General features: G+C 40.4%; 1 protein-coding gene across 3 annotated transcripts in view; it reads right to left on the bottom strand.

The window, feature by feature from the left end:
• PLPPR5 (phospholipid phosphatase related 5) overlaps nucleotides 1-27027 on the bottom strand; it is a 125730-nt gene extending 98703 nt beyond the window's left edge. For 2 of the 3 annotated variants that reach the window (XM_058716455.1, XM_058716456.1), the window contains exon 1: nucleotides 25668-26015. In XM_058716455.1, coding sequence (XP_058572438.1) covers nucleotides 25668-25904 — 237 coding nt within the window. In that variant the 5' untranslated portion in view covers nucleotides 25905-26015. Of the gene's footprint in view, nucleotides 1-25667; nucleotides 26016-26933 lie in introns of those variants that run through there. The other variant, XM_058716457.1, reaches the window with a different exon arrangement.
• Between the last annotated feature and the right edge of the window lie 218 nt (nucleotides 27028-27245).

Genomic DNA, 27245 nt, shown 5'->3' with positions numbered 1-27245 from the left:
CAGAGTGCAGTGGGGCTGGGAATATTAATTTTCCAAATGTGTCCTCAATCTGCTGCAATTTATTTTTACAATCAGCCTGTTACCCCAAAATGTTACTTTGAAGGCTTGGTGATGGGATAGTTTGGTGGGATGTTCAGATAACATTAACAGGAAGTTCATTTTAAGAAAGGCAAAATTTTGAAGAAAAGTTATAGATTTATATTATTTCTCAAAGGCATAATGATTAAATATTTATTTTCAGAAGCTGAATAGACTAGTAGAAGTCTACAGAACTGATGTGAAAGCCTGTTGATTTGAATTATTAAGGGAGAAGAAAGTATGACTTTGAAGTCCACTATCTGTTCCATATATAACTTACTCAGCTTCTGTGCTATTTTCCCACTACCACTCCTTACAAGATTCAGATTATCTTACACAGGTATTTGAATGTGCATGTAAAAACCTGCCCTCAGGTAAGACTGAACCCTTGACTTTTACTCTTGGACGGAATTCAATCTTATCTAGCCCCTTCATCCTTTGGAAAATTTTTTCAAATGTCCAAACCATGCATAATCTTAGATTCTGCTTCTTTATTGAGTCCCATTGTAGGCTGTCAAAATATTTGGAGTCATCACATCTCAGCAGTTAGCAAGAGTGTTGCTGAAAACATAAAATGCCAGCCCCAATCCTTGGGCACCAAGATCCATAACTCTGAGCAGCAATATCCAATGAAGAGTTTAGAAATGGTATTCCTCTGTTCTGTTCTATTTTATTCAGAAACCAAATGAGTCTTTCTGATCCTTTATTGCATGGAATATTTTCATGTTAATAGTGTTGGCTCTTTCTGATGTAGGCCCAGGGGGTGCTGGGACTCCTGTGGTCCCCCCACTGAGACCATCTGTGTTGTGGCCTGGTGACAACATTTCAAAAGGTAGAGCAAGCCCCCATCTGTACAGTCCGCTCCTAACCACTGTGCAAAGTACACAAGCACTGCTCTGAACGCTTTGGCTTCCACCTGACTTTCCCACAGAGGATCTTGGGAGGTGCTGAGCCTGAACAGACCCTGAGTGGGAAGAATGAAAGTCCCGTCCTGGGCATGAAAGAAGATCCTCCGTTAGCAGTCTTTTTGCAAGCCCCCCTTAGTGTCATAGCACATTTCAAAATCACAGTTTTTTGATCTACTGTTTCTCACATTTCACAATTGGCAGACATTTTGAGAATTCCGCAATTCAGTACCAAAAGGTAAATTTGTAACAGGTAATTGAAATCCTGTGAATATTTGAGTCCTAGGAATATGACTCAATGAATATAGATAGGAGTCCAATGAATACAGGACTCAAATACTTGAAAAAACATTCCCTCAAAAAGCAACAGGAAACAATTCTACTTAATGAGCAATTCTGAGCAGTTTGCTGGCCGGCAGTTTTAGATGGCTATTAAAATCTCAATCAAGTTTTCTTTCAAAATCTTAATTATAATCTCTCCATATGAACTCAAGCAAAATAGTATTGAAATGAACCTGTTACGTGCGGGGCTGATCATTTTAAATGTTTATTTAATATCAGTATTTATAATTCATGACAGTATTAGAATATTCAAGTGAATTCAAATTCCTCATATCTGAAAGAAAACTAAACCCCTATTTAATAAACATTGATTGAACCCAAACCTACATGTAGCAGACTTTGTTGTTTGTCTAATCAATGTTAACTGTCCATCTTCCTCACAGAGTCTTGATTTTGTTCAGTTATCAACCTTCTCTATTATAGCCACAGTCTTCAGGGAATCATGGCCATCCTTAGCCTCAAAGGATGAATGATTTGTCAAGTCCTGGTGGCTCCATCTGTTACTAACTTATGCCTGGGCATGAGTTGAAATTGTGCTCAAGGAAAATGAGGAGATCTTTGCTAGGAATGGTGCCTCCAAACATGGGTTCTTGCTTTTACCTTCTGCTAGACATCATCATCGTTGCATGTGATTTCCAGAACAAGGGTGGTCATTGTGCAATCATGAGAGGAGCCAGCCAAGAGCAGAGCAGACACATATTATGTCAGGGTGGAAAGAGAAGAGAGATCTGGATCTCTGATGTGTTGTTCAGATACTGAATTAGTCATTTTTTGAGCCATCCTAATGGCACTCCCTGTGTGTGACATAATAAATTTTCCTTATTGTTTAAGCGGTTAAGTTGTATAGAAAAAGCAATCTAATTTATACAAAGAGTATGGCCTTGATCTTGATGACGGTAGGGTAGAGAGTAGAAGGAAAATCTCATGGAAGTGGATGTTATTGATATGGCACACAACTTAAAAGGATAGAGGTATGTTTCACAAGCAAACTTAAATATATTTGAGTGCAGACTGGGGAATAAGACTGAGAGAAGGAACAGGAAAAAGAGCTTTACAGGTAGTGTGACAATATAATTTATCATCCCAACTATTACACTTTGGAATGTGAAATGAAAGCTTAGTAATATTGATATCAAAACAACAGGAATAAACCGGGACTGACCTAGGCAAACCAGGACACATGGTTGACACAATTACAGACCAAAGGAGACATAAATAAAGCCTTGGAGGAGGAAAAGTATAGGATGTCCTTGAGAAACAGTAAATGGCCAATTTGGCTTGAGTGTAGACTAGATATGAGGACTGGTGGGTGATTATCGTGGAACAGTTATGTAAATTTCTTGAGATCCAAGTGAGAAGGTAGTACTTCATTTTGTCCACAGTGGGAGGCTATGCAAATTCTGGGCAGGGGAGAGGTATGACCAGACCTCTGCTTTGGGAAAATCAATCCAGAAGCAGAGGAGACTAGCAAGAGGGGGAGAAGTCCGGTAAGTCACTATTGCAGTAATCCTTCCAGGTCATGATCCGGGCTTACAGCAGTGGAAAAGCAAAGGGACACATGCCAATAATGAGGAGAGGAGAGCAGAAGGAAAGAAAGGCTTAAGGATATATTTTGAGATCTGCTACAACTGGAGAATGGAAAAGAGAAGCAAACGAAGGACATAGAGCAGGAGTGTCAGCGAGATGGAAGAAAATGATCACATCAACTAGCCCAGGAGAGGAGACAATTTCAAGGAAGGGTGGGAAGGTGATCCTTGAACAGGGCTTCGGTGTTTCAAAGAAGTGGAAGAAGTGAATGTCCAAGCAAGAAGGTTGTTGGTTGGTGACCTCCAAGACAAGGCTTAACAGTGATGAAAGCATAAAACTTTTTCATGTTTCCTTTGCCTTTCAGAAAATCTTGTTAGTTGAATCAGTGCAGCAATTCCCCAAACAGTTCAACCTTAAAAGACCTGACAGTGGGTTCAATTGAAATAATGAAATCAATTCAGTGAGTAGCAGGTAGGGCTCTGACACAGATTACAGGTGTGTCATCCCACTTCACTGTCAGCTCTGCATCACCCCCTTCACAAAGCCAGAGTCACATAAATACTTCTATCCCTTTTGTCCCCAAACTAAGCTCAGATCTACCTGATCTCTGAAAACCCTGACCTTAGGCAGGAGGGATTGACACAACTATAGCCCAACGTCTGTGATTCAGTATCAAATCTCTGTTGCTGATTCAGGTGGAAGTAGAAATACAATTCCTACTTTGGGCCTGGTTTCCACTAGCTGATCTCTGTTCCTGAGGCTCTGCTTTGGTCACCTAGTCAACACCCCTAGTCCCTCTAAGGATGAGACTACCTGTTCCCATCTGTCTTCCAGGCATTGGAGTTCTTTTGCTTAACTCCATACAGCGGCAACAGATTTTCCTAACACCCACTGGCTCCTACATTCCTGGACCTGTGTTGTGTCCAATACCATGCTACTACTCCCCACTGGCCTCCCTGACACACTTTCCCAGAATACCTGTCTTCTGTAGCTCTTCCTTCCATCGGCCATGTTCTGTGGCAGGAGAAGATGCCCAAAACACCTTCGAAGGAAGTCTACCCTTCTGTGTCCATTCCTCAATTTCTATGCTCCAGCTCTTCCTGACTTAATCTATCCCATTGGGTTACACAGTGGGTCTCTGCCTTACCTGATACATGGTAATAGGTTTTTGTATCCAATCTCACCTTTGCAAAGGGCATCCACGCAAGAGGGAACACTTGTAAATTGGTACCAGAAGAAAACAGATTCTGCCCTATCCTCATCCATTAACAAAAATCATGGCGTGTGATTCATGTACTTGGAAATGTACAGGAAGCGAAGAGAAGCACTGATCCATGAACACAGATGCATTCAAGGTTGCAGCAGTATTTCAGTGCCAATATTTGCAGTACGAATAAAGTTGTCAACAATGATATTTTGGTGACAATGCTTGAAATAAAAGCACAAACACAGCCCATGCATAATGTCAAATAGTAAAGTGTTAAGTTCTCCGGATGTGTACCTAACCTGATCTGATGCCTCTGGTAACTGAACACAAACACAGACATAAGCTTCTCTTGTATTTTCTTGGAAAAAAGATTGGCTGGAACCCAAGAACATGAACATAATCAATATCTTTCATAAAATGAAGGAAGAGAGGAATGCTCCCCTATTGCTAAGACACCTGGGCCCAAGCTCTACCACACCAACAAAGAATAAATAATATGTCTTCTTGAGGACAGTGATGGACATCATATGTTAACGTCTGTCACTTTCCTACACAATTTTCCCACTGCATTTGTGAGATCCTTTCTATTGTTTAACCTCCACGTCTAGCAAGTTGCCTAGCATATAACAGATATCACTAAGAGTTGTGTGAATGAATGAGGAATGAAGGAAAGAAGAAAAAAGGGAAGGAGGGAAGGGAGGGAGGGAGGGAGGGAGGAAGGAGGGAAAGTAGGTAGGTATATATGACTATGATAGAACTGCAGTCTTTAAGGCACTTGCTGCCACTATTCATGCTGAAGATAAGACATAATCCAAAAACAAAAACAAAAACAAGAATGCCTAACAGGTCCCATGAATAACCTTTCTCCACAGCTTCTTTAACATATACAAAGAGTTAGCAAAAGGAAGAGTCAATGGGGAAGAATCCACCACAGCCATGAATCTTTCCCTCCCATAGCTAGACAATATGGAAAGGAAATCTGTAAAATGCCCTGTTCCAAGTTTAAGTTTCAAAAGTATTCTAATATTTTCATACCCCCCTCTCTTTCCTAACCTTGAAAAAAAAAGTATTTTATTTAAAATGGTGTTTTGGGTGCCTGGGTGGCTCAGTCAGTTAAGCATACGACTTCTGATTTCGGCTCAGATCATGATCTCACAGTTTGTGGGTTTGAGCCCCCTATCAGGCTCTGTGCTGACAGTGCAGATCCTGCTTGGGATTCTCTCTCCCCCTCTCTGTCTGCCCCTCCCCTGCTCGTGCTCTCTCTCTCTGTCTCTCTCAAAATAAATAAATAAACATGAAAAATATTAAAAAGAACAAAATGGTGTTTTAAAAATCATATTGTAAATAGTTACAGTAAACCAAGTGTTTGTTAATTTGAGAAAACACCTTCAAAAATCTCTTCAGGTGTGTCTTCTCAAGGACATATCAAAATGATGCATATCAGTCCAACAGTTTTCCCCTCACTTAGAGGAAAAAGTAGACTAGGAAATGACTAAGTTTCTCTAAAATAACAGGGGCAAAAAAGGCTATATTTGTACCCTGTGTATACGGTTGACACTAGCCTTGAGCACTTGGCTACTGATCACTCAAAAAATGGCTGGTACAATTTGAGATGTGCAGTAAGTATAAAATACGCACTGGATTCACAGACTGTACAAAGAGCCATGGGAAATAATTTATTGGTAAATTGTTATATTGGTTACCTTTGAATAGTTTGGATATATAAGGTTAAGTAATATATATTATTAAAATTAATTTCAACTATTTTTAATTTTTAATATTTAAAATTGTGGCTCCTATAAAACTTAAAATATGGTTTGCATTATATTTCTATTGGATACTATGGAGCTAAGTTCTACTTTAATATCCCTTGGCCCATCATTATTGCAGATGGCTCACCAAATCCTGGGTTTTCAGAGGAACCAGAGCAAAGGGAAGAGCTACACAGGCATCATGGGTACAGATTTTTAAGCTTTTACTTACCATACATATCTAATTGATCTTGTAAGGTAGAAATATATAATTAAATATGAGGAGAGCTTTTAGAAAACTTTCTATCATGTTTCTTTATTACAGTGTCTTAACCTTTAAAAGATAAAATGGTCTATGACACAGGTTCCACTAAACAACCAAGCATACATTTGTCGATGGATTAAATAAATACATGTGAAACTCTAGTTGTTGTATGGGTATTTTAATGAAACTGCCCTGTTGTTTACCATGTTCCTAGATTAGATCCAGCTCTGACATGTCAATCACATCTGCAACAACCCATTTACTATCCATTATTCCTATGTATTCTAATTAAAACAAACAAATCAAAGGAATCAACTCACAAAATTTGTATCCTTTATTTTTTCTACCTTCCTTTCTGAAAGCAATGTTACCATTCTTTCTATGAACATGTGCTAATATATTTACAATTTGGTTTTTCTTGCCCATGATTTTTTGCTGATCAACTAGGATTCTTAAGTAACCTTTTTATAGACCCAGCTATTTAAATGCAGCAAGTTCAATAAACTGTTCTTTTTTAAAACTTTTTTTAATGTTTATTTATTTTTGAGAGACAGAGAGAGACAGAATGTGAGCAGGGAGGGGTAGAGAGAGAGAGAAAGACAAAGAATCTGAAGAGGCTCCAGGCTCTGAGCTGTCAGCACAGAGCCTGATGTGGGGCTCAGACTCACAAGCTGTGAGATCATGACCTGAGCCAAAGTCGGATGCTTAACCGACTGAGCCACCCTGGCGCCCCTCAATAAACTGTTCTAAGTGAACCAATTCCTTCCTTTATCTAGTTCCTCATCTTGACATTATTTAAGCATACCTTCTTCCTAGTATGTTTTTAATCAGGTTAGTTTCCCTATAAATAGTGGCTAATACTTGCAGATAATTTGCCAAGGAAGGGATGGCTAATCATCTGATAGGGAATTGTTTTCTGCATAGAGAGAGCTCTTACAGAACATTGACATCAATATAGTGTATACATTTACTGTAACAGATGGAGCTTTTGGAAAGTACCTGTAAATCAGTCTTACAAACCAGTAACCAAAAATAACAAATGATAAGAGGATAGTGGAAGGGCAAGAATGCTCTTTCAAAATGCCTGTGCAAAACTCAATCAAAACTACCTCTGATGCTATAAGCTACAAAATAGGTCATAAATATAACTTTGAACAAAGGTTGTAAAATCTTTTGATGGCCCCAAACTTTTGTTTATCAAAAGCAAAAGGAGAAAAGCAGAAATGAGTTTAAATTCCTCTAAGGTCTACAAAGCCCAAGTCTCAACTATGAATTCCTGACTCTTATTTCCTGGCACAGAGAGACAGACAGTAAAGGTTTGCTGAAGAGAGGAAGGAAGGAAGGAAGGAAGGAAGGAAGGAAGGAAGGAAGGAAGGAAGGAAGGAAGGAAGGAAGGGAGGGAGGGAGGAAGGAAAGGAGAGAGTGGGAGGAAGAGAGAGAGGTATGGGAAAAATGAAAAGAGGCTTGGACTGGTTGAATCACAAACAAAATAGCTGCCATCTGAATGAATGGTGTTAGCTATGACAAATGTAGGATCTGACTGGGGCACTTGTGTACCTGACATTATGGCCATGCCTCAGTGTCAGTGTTTCCTTACCATTCCACACATTCATATACAGACAATTTGTATGGTTTTGCTAATACTTTAATATATTAAAAAATCTTTATTCATATCACATATCCAGTAGTATGACAGCTTTCTCTTTTATCGTACTTTGAGAATCCACAACCCTCACATTTACATTTTCATCATTTCTGTTTATCTGGGATCCTACATTAATTAAGAATAACTTGAGGGGCATCTGGGTGGATCAGTTGGTAAAGTGCCGGATTCCTGATTTCGGCTCAGGTCATGATCTCATGGTTCATGAGATGGAGCCCCTCACTGGGCTCTGTGCTGACAGCACAGACCTGCTTGGGATTCTCTCTCTCTCTCTCTCTCTCTATCTCTCCCCCACCTCCCCAAAATAAATAATAAAATAAACTCAAAAAAATAATTTGGGAAAAGCAGAATTTAAAAAAGGAGATATGAAAAAAACAGTTTCCTTTCATCTCCTTCCTATTTAACATGCTTACTGGTCTAGCTCTTTTCTCTAATTCAAAACACCCACAAGACATACATTTTTCTGCTTGTTTATTTCAATCCAATATTATCTTGATTCACTAGTTGAATATGTTTATATTTTTAGAACTACCTCATGTTACTTTACAATGCTACATTTTCAGTTGGCATCTCAGCTACTTGATGTTCATATGGAATTTTTATCTCATCCCCTAAGCATCCTTTTCTCCATCAGTGATGGTTCATTGTTGTATTCAAACTTGTTCCAATTACACATAAATTATTGCTCTTTTCACTTGTTCCTAACTCTTTCCTTCTACAAACTCCTTACACAATCAAAAGGACTAAAGGGAAGAAAAACTCCCCCATGATCCCCCCAGTACATCACTTGCATGTCACTGGAGGGTGGTAGAAAAAGAATGGGTTTTAGGGGTGCCTGGGTGGCTCAGTTGGTTAAATGTCGGACTTCTACTCAGGTCATGATCTCACAGCTGATGAGTTTAAGCCCTGCTTTGGGATCTGTGCTGACAGCTTGGAGCCTGGGGCCTGCTTTGAATTCTGTCTGTCTGTCTCTCTCTCTTTCTCTCTGCCCCTCCCCTGCTCATGCTCTGTCTCTCTCAAAAATGAATATTAAAAAAAATTTTTTTTAAAGAATGGGTTTTGGAACCAGGAAGACTTTCTGGTTTCAAATTACGTAACTTTAATGCAAATCACTTAAGGTTTTTTGAATCTCAGTTTCTTCTTTTTGCAAAAGCATGATAATAATGCAAAATGATAGAACTGTTGTGAAAATTAAATTAGCTTCTCCCAAAATTACCATGCGCAAAAGCACTAGCTTTTATACCATGAGCACCTACTAAAAGAAAGCTGAGAATCAATGAGGTCAAGCAACTGGTCCTGTGTTATACAAATTAGTAGGAGATCCAGGATCCAAACCCAGGTAATGTCTGAATCTAAATCTACCTCAATAAATATTAGTTTTCTGCCCTTTCCAACCAAATCCAAACACACCTGCCTCTCAAGGAAGCATCCTGTCAGTGAATAGCTAAAATGCCATGTTCTCAGAGAAGCCTTCTCTATGGCCTAAGTCCAAACTGATTCTTCTCTTCAGTAGGGTACCACAACACTTCTCTAGATATTCATTAATACATTAAACAGTGACTGAGTGCCTCCTAAATCTCGCGCACTCTCCTAGTCCTGGAAGGAGTTTTTGAAATGTTAAAGTTACTTCCACAAGAGCATGGATCCTTGACTGGACTGTAAACTTCCTGAGGTTAGAAGAGCCCTTCTCATTATCTTCACACTTGTTGCCCTTTTCTTTATTTACTGCAATGTAGTTTACAAAGGTTGAAAACACCAGGAACAGACTCTATTCTAAGCTGCGCTACTGTCTGGCTGCAGGACTGTGAGCAAATCTAATTTTTCTGAGCCTGGGTTTTATCATCTCTAAGTGATTATAACCATCTTGCATGATTATTGTGAGCCATCCTGTGGATGACAGAGCTTTACACAAATGTAAGGGGCCATGTTGTTGCTACTGTTGATGTTACATTATTATTAATGAATGCATGAATACCAGAATGAACGATCTGCAGATCACTTCTGCACTCGCAGCTGTAAGGTCCAAAGTTTGGTTCTACACTAAGGCTCTCTTAATTCTATTACCCCATATCTGTTGTTAGACTCTGCTCAGAACTGGTTTCTGAGCTCTGATTACTGCCTGCTGTGAAGGGATCCTGATCTGAGCTGTTGGTGATCCTGATGTGGGCTGCCAAGCTTTAGCATTGTAGACTGTGTGGCCTGGAGCCACATCTCACCACCCTGTCCTGTCTCTCGGTCCCCCGGACTTGCTTATTCTGACCAGCCTGCCCTGTCTCACTCATGTGCCTTCACATGAGGCCTCACCACGTCTTTGCCTCCTCTACTCGGCCCTGCTCTGCCCTACTTTTCAGTGTCCCAGTTCTAGGCTGCCATCTCTTCTGTAACCCTGGGGCAGCACTGGTCTCTGATGACCAAGTGACCCTCTATTAGACCTACTTCCCAGAAGCCTGACTGCCCACAGTCCAAGCTGCCATCCTTGCCTTGGCCTTCTCAGTCCTAAATGCACCAACAGCCCCTAGTCCCTGTAATCAAACCCATGTCAGGTGCAAGGCCTACCCATCTTCTGACGAGAAAACAAAAAACAAAAACAAAAAAAATAAAATAAAAACAGCCAAATTTTGTGGTCTGTCTGAATCTCCCACCTCTTTTTCCTGCTGCTCAGCTTTTCTAGGCTTGGCCAGTTTCTATATTGCTAAAGCTTGGGCTGCTTTAGCTCCTTATGGTTTATTCTTGTCATGCCATTAACCTGACTGCTTTTACATGCTTCCTTTGCAACCTTTAATGTGTTTCCTCTTTCCAATTCCTTTAAGTTATCCCTTCTAAGTGAATGAAGCCAAGACACTAGCACATTCACATCATAAAATTTATGCAAATCCAATTAATCCAATCAAAGCTTGTTTGTATAAAAGCCTGTCTTATGTGCTCTTTAAAGTCACTTCCCATGAATGGAAATCTTAATTAGATGACTAAATTTAGAAGGATAGAGCATCTTGCAAGAAAACCAAGAACATTTAATCCTTAATACCATAAACTGGAAAATATGAATTTCACCTACCAAGAATAGTATTGTGCGGTTTCACATAAATTTTAATCCATGCTTTCTAAAAGAACCAGAATATCATGCCCTCAAATTTCTAGAGCAACATATAGATGCATATATTTCACTTCAACTTCCAATTTAAAATTAGGAAATTAAAGATATTTACTACATAGGTAAGCACACCTGCTATGTAACTTAGAAAATGCAAGTCAAGATGTCCTATTATGGAAGCAAAACATAGCAATAGCAACAAAAATATCCTTGCCATTTTAAATTTTGATTGTGCGTATCAACATAAGCTTTCATAATTGTACTAACTGTCGATCTTTCACCATTGTCCATGTTGCACATAATGATTTAAAGTCATGTACTATGTGTGTCAGAGGGGTAATCTTAGTAACTAATTAAAAATTTATTGGGGTACCTGGGTGGCTCAGTCAGTTAAATGTCCGACTTCAGCTCAGGTCATGATCTCGCAGTTTGTGGGTTCGAGCCCTAAGTCAGGCTCTGTGCTGACAGCTCAGAGCCTGGAGCCTCCTTCAGATTCTGTGTGTTCCTCTCTCTCTGCCCCTCCCCTACTCACACTCTGTCTCTCTCTCCTTCAAAAATAAATAAACATTAAAAATTTTTTTTTTAATTTATTTCACGGCAGTATTTTTATTTTAAAGTAGGGAAACGTAAGCCCTCTGGAACACACTTGATAGCCAAGATTGATGTGAGGAATATTTCCCTAGATTCCTTAAAACTCTAAAACAATAGTCTAATGTTTTTTCCTACATTAAAATCAGTCACAGAAGTAGAATTATTTGTAAGACAGGCAGATTTAGATGTCTCATTTTGCAGGTAGCAAAAGTGAGGCTTAGAGTTAGAATGTGTGTCAAAGGTTTACCTCTTCAGGCTGGTAAGGGAGTCTCTGAGAAATATTGTAATGTATTTTCTACTAAGCATCCTTATGTTAAGAGCCTAATTACTTCTGTACTACACACCTTTCCATTCCAGACATTCTTGGAGTTCCTTCAACCTGGGAAGGTTTCTCCAGTCTAAATGACTTTGTATATGTATGCTCTTGCCTTTCTCTCACTTCCCTGACTAGCTAACCGTCACTTCCTCTCAGATGTCTCTCATCCTTCCTTCTATCTTCCACCCCCCAGGCTCACTGCCAGCTTTTAGGGTTAGTATATTTTCACTCTTCACTGACATTGAACTTTGATTTCTTTGAGGACAGGGATCCTTTCCGCCATCTTTGAATACGTAGCGCCCATTACATACACAAAGCCTTGTCCAGGGAGAATTCAGTAAATGTTTTTTTAATGGATAAATGAAGGAATGAATTACTGAATGCCAGGTCATTGTGCTTTAATGTGATTGCTTGCAGGCTATGTCATTTGCACCCATTGGCTAATTGGAAAATCCCAAATTTCAACGAAAAGTATCCATAAACAAAAAAATCCTAATTTCATTTTCCCGCTTCCTTCTGAAGTTAATTGAAGTTGTAAGTGATTTGCCTGCCCAAGCAGCATTAAATCGTTCTTTACTCATTAATGTCATTTTCTAAAGTACCACTAATTTTTATCACTCTCTAAGGAAATAAACTCTTCTCAAAAATAGTTCCATGTATTGAGTCAAATCTTTCAACTCTTAATTTATGATTACTAATGAAAATGTACAGAGTATGATTCAGAGATCTAAGTGACAACAAAATCATGACTTATCTCACTTAGAAACTCTGCCAGCTAGCTGAATCCTACACGAGAATATCAAAAATAGTTTTGTAATTTACCAGATAGACAAATTTCCTATGTAAAATGTATTGGTCGTTGATTTACAAAACAGAATGGAAGATGATGTGCTCTTTAAATCCACCAATTCATTCTTAAAAAAAGGCAGGAAGGGGGAACATAATGAAATATAGAATGTGTCACACCTGCTGAAGAAAGAACATGTACTACATAAATGCTTACATAGTGACAATTTAAAGTTATACAAGTATGTGCTATGGACAATGAAAGACTGAAATGGTGGTTACAAAAGCAAAATACAATGACGTTAAAGATTTTTAAAACAAAATAATAAGTGTTTGATATATTCTTCATTTGAAGTAAATATTTTGGACTATATTTTATATAACTTTGATTAAATTCTTAAAAATGAGTGTACATGGGGAAAATATCTGAAATCAGAGATGACTGGTAAGTAAATTAAATATTAAGACTTGGGTTTTAGAGAAATAATTTCAACTTTATAGCCTAACTATCTGTGAATGGTTACCGCAAATAATTTTAATTCCTGCTTCTCCAATTCTGTTCTCTTAAAATACATTAATAATTACTTATATCTACCATTTGAAAGGCATTATGTTAGGCACTATGTGATGAGCAAGAGGCAAAAATATACAAGACGTATATGCAGATCTATAGGAATTTATAAGTTTTTGATGGCCAAAATATGTATGTATAATTATAATACATACCTATGTAGTACACTACATTGTGTATGCTACATACAATTGGAAGCATTTTAGTAATCTTCTGATTGCAAGACAGCAAATCCAATTAGAAGATGTTGCCTGGAATTCTACTTCAAGGACTGAAACCCAGGTCAGTCTCAACTGGAAAGAAAATGCCATAAACTTTAACAATGTCTGCTGTGGTCATGGGAGGGAGACAGTGTACATCATCATGCAGTGTTTTTGTCTACTTGAAGAAAAGTTTAACTTACTCCCTTTACAGATGAGATGATTGACTACGAGGAGACTTTCTACTGACCCCAAGGCTAATGCATTAAAGAAAACACTATGCAGAACTTCTGGTGTATTTGCCAGGGATGAAAGTACACCTGAAATTCATCATTCAGGGCCAGTGCCATGCCTTAAAAATAGCACATCTCCAGTGAGGTCAAATGTGAGAGCCAGAATGGCAAAATGGACTCAAATCAATGCCATATGAAGACGAAAACTCGTAAGTCTCAAAAAAACAAGAGTGAAAAAAAGTGAAAAATAACATCATACATTGGGAGAACATCTAGGTTTTTCTATATGGCTTCAAATGTTGAGACGGCTGTGAGCAGACAACTCAGAGAAACAGACTTTATTGCATTGTAAGGTAAAGTGTTCTAGTGACACTTGTTTCATACACATAAAAGGCTATCTGAGGAGCCATGAGTCAGTCGGTCTCCTGCCCCAGGTGGAGTTCAAACCCTTCCACACCAGATATCTAATGATACAGAGGTTGGAGAGCTACTTGAGTTTCTCAAGGTTTCAAGGTCAGTAAGCAGCAAAGTTAGGAGCAAAGGCCACAGCCTATCAGGCCAGTGAGTCTCCCTCCCTCCCTTCTTCCCTCTTTCTCTCTTTTCTTTCCTTCCTTCTTTCTTTTCTTTTTCTCTTTCTTTCTTTCTTTGTTTCTTCTTTCATTCATTTTAATTTCAGATCATCATAAAACCTGCATACACAAAATTTATTACCAATCCGACCAATAGCATTCACTCTTTCCATACAGTAATACATTCATTATTGCTACTGTTCCTTTTATTTCATTTTGCTTTCTCTGCAGCGCCCCATCCCACACCTGCAACTACACTTTTATGGGAAGATGTAAGAGGACAGACTATTATTCAAAAAGGATTTTAAAAGAAAGGTAGATCCCTGTTGATAAGAAGGCATCAAAGGAAGAGTCATGAAAAAAGTGGGATTTGAGTCACCCAAAGTAAAGGCTCGGAAGTATTTAAGCAAATGGGAATGAAGAGCAGGGAAAATATCATAAAGCACAGCAGAGAACTGATTTCTTAAGTCACTGCTGTTTCGCAGAAAATGGCAGTACAGGATCGGACCCAAAATTTCTACAATCATTTTAGGAGTATTTCTAAGTCCCTTCAAAGAAAAAGGACTTCAATATATATAAATATATAAAGTCTATGTTCTTCCTTGAAATATATATACTTAATTTTATAAAATAAATGTATATATATACATACATACACACACACATCACTGAGTATTTCTTCCATGCCTCTAACTAGTTGCCTAACTTAACGTAATGACTCTGCCTTGACTGCAGTAGATATGCTATATGTTAATTACATTTAGTGTTATAATTACATTATATTGTGTTATGTTAAAATCACACAATAAGAATTTGGAATCTGTGCATCAAAAACGTGTAGGTTTCGGATGTGAGGGCGATCTGGCTGTGACATCTGTCACCCCATTGATCGCCAGGGTTGATTCAGCTGATCTGGCTGGCTAGGCGGGTGTCCCCTTCCTCCCTCACTGCTCCACGTGTGTCCCTCTAGAAGCTCACTCAGTCGAAGAGGACAACCTTCCCCGATAGAGGAGGACCCTTCTTCAGTCAAGGGTATATGAGTAGCTGTGCTCCCCTGCTAGAACCTCCAAACAAGCTCTCAAAAATGGGTAGGTTTCTGTTACATCTACTTGTAGCAGGCTTCAAGTGTAGTTTTACTTTTTGTCTGAAAAGATTTGATGTTAGGAGCACAAAAGAAGACATCATAGAACCAAATGATTTGAGAACTAAGCACTCTTTTCCTTATCTATTACAACACCTCTTCACTATCGCAGACTACGTCAACTCTAACTATAATATTCAGTGAAATCTTTTCAGTCAGCAGTTTAAAGCCACAAAGAGAAAGCTACTGTAATAATCACATACCCTTAATTTCTCTCTCCCAACTGATACAGATCTGCAAAGCGATTACTTGCAGATGGACTTAGCCCCACCAAGAGATGGCAAAAAAAAAAAAAAAAAAAAAAAAAGGTAAGGGGACAAGGACCATCCCTATGTTAAAAACACATATCTGCCATTCTGCTGAGTTATGCCAGTTCCTTCCTGGGGGGTCACAGGCTTAGTTGCTTAATCTTTTTGTGCCTCAGTGTCCTCATCTGCAAACTGAGATAACAAGAGTGTCTATCTCCAATGACGTGAGGATTAAATTAGTTAATACATGTAAAGTACTTACAGCAATGCCTGATATATACCAATATGACAGCTATTTGTGTAATTCCTCATTAGTTGCATGGCCTAGGGCAAGTCACTTAATTTATCTGGCCATTCATTTGAAAATTAAGAGATCAAACTACATGATCTCTAAGGCTGTTTTCATGACTAAAATATTCCAGCTACAAAGAAGCATCTCCTAACACTGGATTCACAAATCTTTTCCAAAAATAGAATGGCAGAAAGAACCTGATAGTGTGGCTTGAATAAAGTGTCTACTGGATTCCTGTATCTGTATTCTAGACTTAGTCCCAGGAGAAATAAAAAGGGGACCCCAAATCATCATGTGATTAGGAGCCAGAAAGAAGAAGAAACAAAGGTCTCTTTGTGAAAGACCAAAAGGGTTGTCACGTAGTTTTGACTAAGTCTCTTCATTCAGTTTAGTAACTGAGCGAACCCAACACTGTAAAGGCACTTGTGAAGGAAGAGGTCATTGTCACCAACCCAAAGATATTGTTTTGTTTTTTAACTGGAAATGTCAGGACTTCATTTGAAATTACAAGATGAGGCTCCAGGTGCACTATCTCTATCCAAGACTGCTCAATTTTGGTGTCTGTGAAAACTTGGCATTCTGCTTTGATGAGATCTCTGGAAATATAAGATGCTTCTCAGTGTGAAAAGTGCTTCTGTGCACCCCAGTGTGAGAAAATGCTAACTCTGAAATCTCAATAAAAAGTCTTGATAGAAAAGTACAGTTTTTGCTGGCATGGTTTAAAGCACTCTTTAAAAAGGGGGGATCATCACATGAAAAACACAATACACAATTTACTCAGAATAGAGGTTCTGGCTATATAAACACAAATCCTGCTTCTCTTAGAGAGGAAATGCCACAAGCTATTTTGGTATTACGTAGATATGTCAGGACTACATTTGTATTTAACTGACCTATGATTTCATAAGTCTTTTATTTCACGATACTGCTTTGAAAGATTTGAAGAAGGGAGAGATGAAATTTAATCCTGGTTCTGGGATTTGCAGCCAAGCCAAGTAAGCTCTTTTAGCCTTATTTTCAAGGTATACTATACACGGAAGGTGGCCACCAAATATTTGTTCAGGGAAAGAAGGAATGAGGAAGATAGGGAGGAAGGAAGTCCTGGGAAGTCACCAGCATTTTACCAGAAAAGTCCCACACCAAAGAGGCCGCTACAAGTCTTTTTGCTATCTGTATGTTAATTAATAACTGATTTAATTAACATTATGGATATAAAAATGATTTTTTATTGATGAAAGCAATTACTTTTAATTAACATGATGAATGCTAAAAATAGACTCTACTGATGAAACTGAATATTTTCAAGCTATGTGGATTGACTAAAATAGTTTCCCAATCTTGAATGAACAAACTATAGGCCTCCAGTGAGGCCTATAACCTATATCCCAATGGCTTATTCTCAGTGCATCTAGAGTCCAGCCATTGGTTTAGGAAGATTTCTGCATAAAGCATGTCATGACAGGGCACAGAATTCCACCTTGTCTGTGCTGAACCTTTCATACAGGGTTTCATACACTTAAAACACCTCAAAGGATATAAAGCTGCCAGTTCACTGAACTTACAGGACAGGGCATATGGACTACTTTGCCTATTTTAATGAATGGTTACGTAACTACGTGCTCAGCAGAATTTGGTCATTATAACCTCATCATTGTAAACCTCAGTTGGTGCCTGGATACCATATCTACCAAAAATAACCAAACAGATTGGGTAGGATGAAATTAGCTTGAATCAGATCATAATACCCTGACTTTGAGATGTTCAAGTCTAGTGATGGAAACATAAATAAAAATAATGCAATATAAAGAAAAATATTAGGTTATTTTAATATTATAATTTGTTAAAGAAGCTAAGGAACCATAGAGGTGAATGCACCTATTTTATCTGTGGGTGTCCAAGAGATTTGCTCAGAAGAGGCGGTGCTAGGTCCGAACAGATATTGCAGAATGTTCCATAAAGTTTGTTTTTTGTTTTTTGTTTTTTGTTTTTAGGGGGGAATGGATGTGGGAGCATTATATAGGTTAGAAGCAAGGGAGATAAAAATTAATCCATGTAAGAAATTCCAAGTTTATTATAGACCATGTATATATATGTATGTATGTGTGTGTATGTGTGTGTGTGTGTGTGTGTGTGTGTGTATGTAATAAGCTTGGAATTTCTTATATATATTCACTATACACACACACACACACACACACACACACTCACTCACACATGTTGTCTCATTGAGAAATGTCCACCAAAACACTGCCTTTAGAATTTTAAATGCACCTGGATGGGAAAAAATCTTTAGGACTGTTTTTCACAGCAATAACAATAATAACAACAACAACAACAACAACAACAACAACAAAATGGTGGTTTTACTGACAGATTTTCAAACTACATCTGTCATAATAGGGCTAAAAACATAACCAGCCTGCTGAGTGACAACTGGCATTCTGAGAAATAGTTTCAATAGTACTGAAGATATAACTCCGTTTCACATAGTTTAAAATATCTTCCATCTAAAGGATATTCTTTATGATTTTCCAAAGTCTGTTAAAAGGGTCCTCCTAACTATAGGTTAAGATCTCTGAGATCAGAACTTGTCTCTTGCATGAATGGGAATGTTGAGCTGTTCTACTGGTCACTCCATTGATTCTAAAAGCCAGTGAAGTTTTGTCTTTGAACATGTTTTTGAACATCCCCTTTTCATATCTGGTTGTACATTAACAAACATATGGATACTGTAAACAGCACATTGATATATAATCTATATGTTTTAACTCACCCCTGCCTTCTGGGAATGCCGCCATTTTATGTTGTGAATCAAATTAGTGGAAAACTGCATGTAGTCAGCAGAGCACTGGACTTAAAGTAATAGATTCAGATCCTGGATGTGTCATTTACCAGCTGGAGTAAATTGCCTAAGCTCCCTAGATGTGTTAATGCATATACTTTATGAAAGGGTTAAAGTGAAAAGTAAATGGTTTATCTCATTCATTCAAAAGAAATGATTGAGTATGATGTCATTTTGCTGTGCACTATCAATAAATACTATTAGCATTTATGCTAAAAGAGCAGCTATCAGTTATTGAATGCTTATATTTAATTCTTATAAGGTATCACGTTAAGTATCATTACTTCAATTTCACAGACAAGAAAACGAAGGCTTGAAGCTGTAACTTCACGCATAATATCTGAACTCTTGAAGGTCAGTAATATGCCTTACTCATTATACAAGTTCAAGCAAGAGCATTATACATAGTACATAGTAGGTGCGTTATCACCATTTAAAACTTTTCTAAATAATGTCTTTTGGGGATGATGCAAGTTTAAAAATTAATATGATACAATGCCAACTTAATAGATGGTATCCATATTGCTCCCTGGAAATATTTGTTTTGTAATCATCTCCAGTGACAAACTGGGTATGTAACTCACGTAATCCACTCACATTATGTTTTCCTCATATTGTCTCCAAAGTGTATTCTCACCTATTTGATACTCACAACAGCTCGTAGGAAGAAATGAGTCAACATTTTTCAGATAAGGTAACTGGCTCAGAAAAGCCACAGGATTACCAAGTGATAGGCATTGGCAGGGGCAAAGAAGACAGGAAGAGAAAAAGGGAGACAGGGATGGGGAGGAGGAGAGGCAGAAGGAAAAGGGGAAGAGAGAGGAGAAGGAGAAGCAGAGGAAAACTAGCTGGTTTTCAGACCAGCTTCAGCCTTTCCCTCAGCATCACCATCTCTTCAACGGTATGCAAAGTGGAGGAGATTTGTGGAAAAAGGGAGACAAAAAGGAATACAGGGAGGGAGGGAAAATATGAATGAATGAATATGAATGAGAATATCTAAGTGAAGCAAGGTCCTAAGAGACATAAGGAGGAGTTTAACCAGATTCATAAACCCTCAAAGTGTGGATCCACCTTTCAGGGAATCTTGGATATCTCTGATAATCTGATAAAGCTATGGAGCCTCTTACTAGGAAAACGTGTGTGTGTGTGTGTGTGTGTGTGTGTTTGTATACAATGTGCATATGTGTATACATAGTATTTATACACAATTTCACTGTGTTCACTGCTCCCCAAATCTAGTGGTAGGTCCCATTTTAAAAAAACATTCCTCAGAAATAAGGCCGCCTCAGCCCTCCATACGCCAGGTCTAGAACTGGAGGGTGGTTTCACCTAAATGCAGATGCCTGCAGCACTGTGTCAGTGCATGCTACACAGATAAGAAAGATGGCTTCAGATCAGAATAACAGAAATATCTCTGAATCCCTTCTGCCACCACCCACCTCTCCACAACATTTCAAGCTTCACAGGAAACAAAACAATCTCCTACACCACACACTGAAACCATTATCTACACTGGAACACAAAGCTTCTGATCAAACCAGAAAAGCTGAAATTGAGGATAAATGACTTGAGAAAATGTTGACTCTTCTAGTATTGAATCACTATGACTCAAAAATCTTTAACGATTTGTTTAACGTGTTAAGGTAAAGAACTAGAGGCAGGGGCTTCCATGATTCTGGCACTGTCACCATGGGACTCCTGGTTGGCACTCCAACCTTTTCACTATCCTTCATAAGCTGAAGGTAAAAATTAATGAATGGATTTAAATAACTTAACACAGGCCTGATACATAATCCCACTAAACATCCTATTTCTCATTTTTAAGTGGATTTAATGACAGTACTTGTGTTTAAAGAAAGTACTACAATAGTGAGCATTAAACGTATCTAGCACAGTTTCTGGTGCAGAGGAAATATTAGCTAGTGTCAGCTTACTTGAAAAAATAGAGGAGTCATCAAAGGTAGTAATCATTACTTGAGGTAATAACAGAGTTCTGATTTTTGCTATTCTTGCTATTCAGACACCCCAATTTTTGTGGGTGAGTGGACTGAGCTAGGTGGCCTCTGTCTACGTCTAATATTTCATCAGCCCTGGAATCCACTAACAAATGTATTTTGCTAGGCGCCTTAGATTATCTTGATTAATCATCACAACCTGGAAAGGACTAATGGTAGGTGACACGTATTTAGCTGGGCACTACTCTGACATATATGTTAACCCATTTCATACTCTTAATAATCCTATGAGGCCACTACTCATATTATCTCCATTTTACAGTGGAAGAAACTGAAGCCTAGAAAGATTGGCTCAGGTTCACACAGCAGGAAAGTGGCAGATCTGGGCTTCAAACCCAAACAGTCTGACTCCAGAGTCTGTGATCTTAACCTTTACATGCACTGCCTTCCAAGAGGTAGGCATTTTTATCTCCAGTTTATGAATAAGAAAATTTTGCCCAAGGTCACACATATAGTAAGTGAGAGAAATGCAGATAAGAATCTAGACTTGTCTGACATCCATATCCATGCTGCTCCTGCACCAGGCCACAGGCATGAGTTCTAGGAGTAGAAATAGGAGCGAGCACTCAAGGTAAGGTTCACAGGAGAAGAGGTCTATGGGAAAGTTTTAGGCACTCTGATCTAACAAGATGGAGCCCTGGATACAGAATGCCTTTCTGTCATCATGTATCTCGGCCACATTTAGTGATGCAATACCCTTGGGATAGCAGCAGTAGCTATATCCCTCGGAACCTCAGAGTCCAAAGGGAGTTTCCTGAGAATGCAGATATAGGAATCAGAGATGCTCCCTAACCCTCAAACCTACCCTGCTCCCTGCTGGATTTTCTCTGCCTTGGTTCTGGCTCTATGAAGAATGCTCTAGCTTTGGTCTCCTTCAAATCACCCGTGTTGCTTAATGATCTAAGGAGCAATAAATAGCTGCTCATGGCCACTGTATCCAAATTTGGGGAGCAGAAACCATTGTCATCACCAGTTCTTTCAATCAATGAAAAAAATCAAAGATCACTAATTAAATTTGTATCTATAAATTCCATATGTGGTGCTTTCGAAAATGCTACACAGATCAAACTGAACAGGACATTTTCAAAGAGCTTATACAATATGTCTTTGATTTTGAGCCCAAATTATAGGCATTTTCTGAAAACACAATAAAACTAATATCTCACAACACAAAATAGGCTTGTAGGATAAGAGTTCAAAATTCTTTTTTGGTGTTTTTACTGTCCCCAAAATGTCTTAAAACATCACCCATCAGACAATGTCCCTAATCCATTCCCAACAGATTGAGAAAAACTTTCAGCCTGCCATTCCAGGACTCACTAATGAGACCCTAGTCTTCCTCTTCAGCCATATAACCTCTGTGTTCCCCACACAACACTCTGAGAAACAAGACAAACCAACTGCTGCTTCAAGAGTACAGCCTGCATTGTCTGCTACCAAGTGGCTGTCCAGGTAGCTGCTTCTGTGATGTCCCAACTCAAACTCCACTCCAGACTCTTCTTCAAGTCACATCTCAAATGCCACCACTTTCTTCATGAAGCCTTTCCTCACCCCTCCAAATAAAAATGATCTTATCTTCTTCTGAACCACCGGAAGTCTTTGTGGCGTGTGTGTGTGTGTGTGTGTGTGTGTGTGTGTACACACTTCTATTATGGTGATTTATACTATGACCTTGGCATATTTACTTGATTTCCCAAATTAGGCTGTAAAATCCTTAGGAGTTTGGTTTATTTTTGAAGTTCTCTTTATAACCTCTACTCTGTCTTGAAACACAGGAATTCAATAAACATTTACTGAATTATCACTTCATTAATAATGCCGATGATTTACTGATCTCTTATCTCTTATGAAGTATCCACTATGGGCCAAAGGATGGCATTCAGGTATTACATCTAATTTAATATGCACAATCCTGAGACTTAGGAAGTTGAGGCTTAACAAAATTAAACAAAGTTGTTCAAGGTTACACAGCAAGTAGGGTTCCCAACAGTTAACACAGCAGCAGGAAGTACTTTGAATCTGAATCCAAATTTGTTAGATTCCAAACCTGGGCCCCAAAACAATACTACATAAAAAATGATAAAACTGAAAATACATATTGCTTTTGATTTTTAGATAAATGAATTTAGCAAGTGTGAAACAAAGCCACTGATTGTGGTAGTGAGGAGAGCTACTTTTCAAATTAATCTAAAGAATTAAAAATGATGTTTGAAGGGTAAAAAAATATACAATATGAAGAAGCTTCATCACTACAGTCCACGAAATGTAAGAGATGGGGACAGAGACTGTTTGAGGCATTTATTCAGAAGCATGACTTATGAGTAAGCTGAATTTGTATATTATAATAGAAAAGACTCCAGCTGGGAAGTTCAACAAAGTAGGGTTACAATTCTGAGTATGACATTTTTAGCCCTGGTCCTTGGGCAATTAGTTTACCTTTCTAAGCCTCAGTTTTTGCAAATGTTAGGTGACAAGAATAATAATTGCTTTCATAGATAATGCAAATATTAAATGGGTATAAGGTATATAACGTGACAAATCATGGGCATTACTAGTATTATTATTGATAACATCATTTTCACGTAGAGCGACTGTGCCAAGCCAGTATTCTCAAGAGGAATGGAAAGGCAGGACTGCCATTACTATGAGAACGTACTGTTTGGAAAAGCAGAAGGGAAAACAAGGGCCAGCAGCGAAGGTAGCCTCTAAATGCCAACACTTCCTTCCCTTCAGACTGACCCCCCCAAATTCTTTCTCTTGCAACTAAAGGACTGAACGTCAAAATATGATGGGAATCAAGTGAGATCCTTCCTTTTAAAACCTCTCAATTTTTATTCTCCATGCCTGCCGCATCAGCCCTCTCATCCTCTTTCTGAGAACATGCTCTCTGGAAGCAGTAGAAGTACCATGGCATTTGGTGCCAGTCCCATGGGCATAAAAACACCACACCTCCCATTTTTATTTTCAGCTCCTTCCATTTTATTATCTGATCCTCAGCGTCCTCAAATGTTATTTGGAGAGGAATGCACTGAGGACTAAATGCTATTATGACTCTTCAGTGCCCAGCACAAAGTAGGCACTCAGTAATGACTAATTCCCTTTCTCCTCCTAGTAGGAAATAATCAACATCTTTGGGCCAATATGTTCTTGTCTCTAACTGACACTTGCCACCAAGGATGGGTGGTCAGGATCTGAAGAGTGCTATCTCATTTAAATAAGACACAGTGGGGCGCCTGGGTGGCTCAGTCGGTTAAGCGGCCGACTTCAGCTCGGGTCATGATCTCGCGGTCCGTGAGTTCGAGCCCCGCGTCGGGCTCTGTGCTGACAGCTCAGAGCCTGGAGCCTGTTTCCGATTCTGTGTCTCCCTCTCTCTGACCCTCCCCCGTTCATGCTCTGTCTCTCTCTGTCTCAAAAATAAATAAACGTTAAAAAAATTTAAAAATAAATAAATAAATAAATAAATAAATAAATAAATAAGACACAGAACAGTAATTACCAAGGGAAGCATTACAGACATTATTGATTATGGTTGCAACCAAACAAGTGACCTAAAAGTGACAGGCTTTTTTCTTAAAAAAAACAAAAACAAAAACAAAAAACCCTGAGCTATTTAGTCACCCAGAAAACATGTGCCTGAAAACCCAACAAATGCAGAAAGCAGAAAGAATCCCTCCAACGACTACATTTTCTTTCTTTTTTTAGTTTTTCAAATGGAAGAGAACACAAACATGAAGGTGGATTTCTAGAAAATTACAACACTAAAACAAAACAAAACGTTTTCTGGTGCAAGTCAACTATCATGGTACCTGTGATAAACGAAGTTACTTTGAAGTTATCAAGAAGTTCCTTGGTGGGATTCCATTATGTGTGTTAGGAACCTCCCATTATTTGGAAAAATATTAAATCATTTCCCCTAAAATCAAAGCAAACATGAATATCCAAACCCAGGATATATCATCGATGTACTCAAGATTCATTGTTAAAATGTACACATTCAGCCACTAAAATAAAACTTCCTCTTCCCTGTCCTCTTCATTTTCCAATTTCCTGTTTGCTATCTATTGAGAGTTGAAAGAGAGAAGCGGTACCACTGGAAGGAAACCTCCAATACTTTGACAATAACAGAGGAACCATAATGTTTTCTTTAAGAAACACCACCAGTTCTACCAATAACTTTGCACCATATTCACATATGTAAATTATTATGTGATAATCCTTCTAATAATTATACGTGTGTGTGTATATGCGTGTATGTCCTTATACACACACACACACACACACACACACACACACACACACACACAGAGTCCCAAAACCTCCAAGGCATTCTAAGCAAAGCTATCAGAGATAAGGACTTAAGATGCCCAGAGACTAGACTGGAGCAGCCTTTAAATGAATCTTGTAATTTGGACACAGCTCCTGCTTTTCAGCAAGCACTGCTGCTGGACCCTTCCACTTAGCAGTTTTCAACCTTCTTTTTTAGCTATATGTCCCCTGGTCAGCTTAGTCCCACTGGCACTTTCATGTGAAAGGGAAGGCGGTGGTAAAACGGGAATACGCGCCCAGACTCAGGAAGCAGGAGTCCCCTCCACACCCCAGCAACTGATGCCCTCTCCTCCTCGCCGGCCCGCCGCTGCTCATCTTCCAGAAGCAATCTCAGAGCAGGCGGCCAGCGGAGCAAGGCCACTGAGTGGAGGAAGTAGAAATTCATCCCGAGGGCTCACCTCCTCCCCAGCCCCGACCCCCCACCCATCACCTCCCACGGCCCCCTTCCCTCTCATCCTCCTCCCCGCCACCCAATACTGCAGCCGCAGCAGGGGGTGCGGGGGTGGCATGTGGGGAGAGGTGCGGGATTCCTTCGCACCCACCCCTGACGCGCCCTAGAAGAATGTCCTCTGGGGAAGGGGCTGCCCACAACTTGGAGGAACTTAGAAGGCAAAGCTGCCGCGCCCCGACCCTCAGCGGGGCCTCCACCCCGAAGGTGAGGGGCGACAGAAGGGAGTCCCACGCGAGGGCGGGCCCCCCAGGGCTTACCACGAGCACTGGGACCCCGGCGGCCAGCGAGTAGAGGAGCACGGGGGGCACGGCGCTGCTGTCCTCCGGGCCCGGGTAGGGCTTGCGGTAGGCGCTGTCGTGGCAGAAGAAGCCCTGCACGTTCACGGTGAACGTGTCGGTGTACTCGAAGTAGTACGCCAGCATCACCGTCCCTGCCATGATCACCATCTGGAAATAGAGCATGCTGCTGGTGAGCGCCGCGGGCAGCAGGGGCATGCACGCCTCCCGGGCCGGACCGAGCCGAGCGGGCGGCGGACGCGGCGGGCCCCCTCCCGGGTCCGCCGAGGCAGCCACCGGGGGCGCAGCGGCGGGGGCGGCGGGAGGACGAGGCGCGGGAGGAGGGATGGAGTCGCTGGAGGAAGAGGCGGAGGCAGGTCCGGGTTTCGAGGCGCCAGCAGGCTGCAGAGGAGGCGGCTACCCCCAGACGAGCCCCCTCTCCCCTCCCCGCCCCCCGCCCGCCGCAAGCGCCGCCCGCCCGGGCGCGGGGTCGCGCGGGAGGGCGGGGAGTCCCGGGCGCCGGGCAGCGGCCGCAGCGCCCAGCGAGAGACCGTTCGCGATGCAGCAGCGCCGGGTGAAGCCCCCAGGCCCGCCCGGAGGAGGCGGCGTCGGTGGACGGAGCGGCAGAAGTCGGGACAGCGGCACCTGTACCCCTCGGAGGGCGGACGCAGTGGAGCCGGAGAAGCTCCTCGCGGGGGTAAAAACCAAAAAAAAAAAAAAAAAAAAAAAAAAAAAAAAAAAAAAAGATGGGGGAGGGGAGTCAGTAGAGAAGGAGCTTCTAGAAACTCCTTTCTGAGGCAGCAGCTGGGCTGTTTAAGAAACCCGCACAACGCCTGGGAAAATGGTGCGTGGACGCGTCTTCGGAGCGCAAACCCCACCGAAGCTCAAAGTGCCGGATGCCGCGCGGCGAGTTTCAGCCGGCGCTCGCTTGGATTCTTTAACCCCGCGCAGGACACACGCCAAGCGGTGGTTTCTAGGCACAATTAGAAAAATGATCTCAGAGCATTTTAGATTCGGAGTTTCTCTGCCTCCCCTCTAGCTTCCTAGGGCTTTGTAATGTAGAAACACAATCATAGTTCGGTAGCTCCTGAAGCATCATCTTTCGTACAACGGCCCTTTCATCGTTCATGTATTCTCCACTTGCTCATCTTCCCAGTCTCCTTTTATTAGCTGCTTGTGAGAAGAGGCATTGCAGATTCCTGGCACCCAGCGGTGCCTGCCACCAGGGAAGGGAAAAGAGCTGTTTACCTCATCTCACTATTCCCTGAGTTCCGGGGAATTGCTGGGATTCCCCACCGGTCAGGTGGAAAGGAGAGGGAGACCAACGCGGGTCCCATCACAGGCGTACGAAGCACACCCATACATGGGCATACACGCGTGTGCATAGCTCTGTAAGTAGCTATGGCACTGCATATATGTAAAGAGCCCATTCCGTGATGCCATGTGGGTCCCTGCGTGCAAGCTTAGGCAGCAAACTTGGGGGTGGGGGTGGAGGTGGGGGAGGATCTTAGCGGAGCCTGACACTGCTCACATCCTCCACTCTAGAGGGCAGGTAAGGAA

The sequence above is a fragment of the Neofelis nebulosa genome, chromosome 2, assembly GCF_028018385.1.
Source record: "Neofelis nebulosa isolate mNeoNeb1 chromosome 2, mNeoNeb1.pri, whole genome shotgun sequence".
NCBI classification, from domain to species: Eukaryota; Metazoa; Chordata; class Mammalia; order Carnivora; family Felidae; genus Neofelis; species Neofelis nebulosa.
Note: the sequence above shows the minus strand (reverse complement) of the source record. Positions and strands in the feature narration are given on the sequence as shown.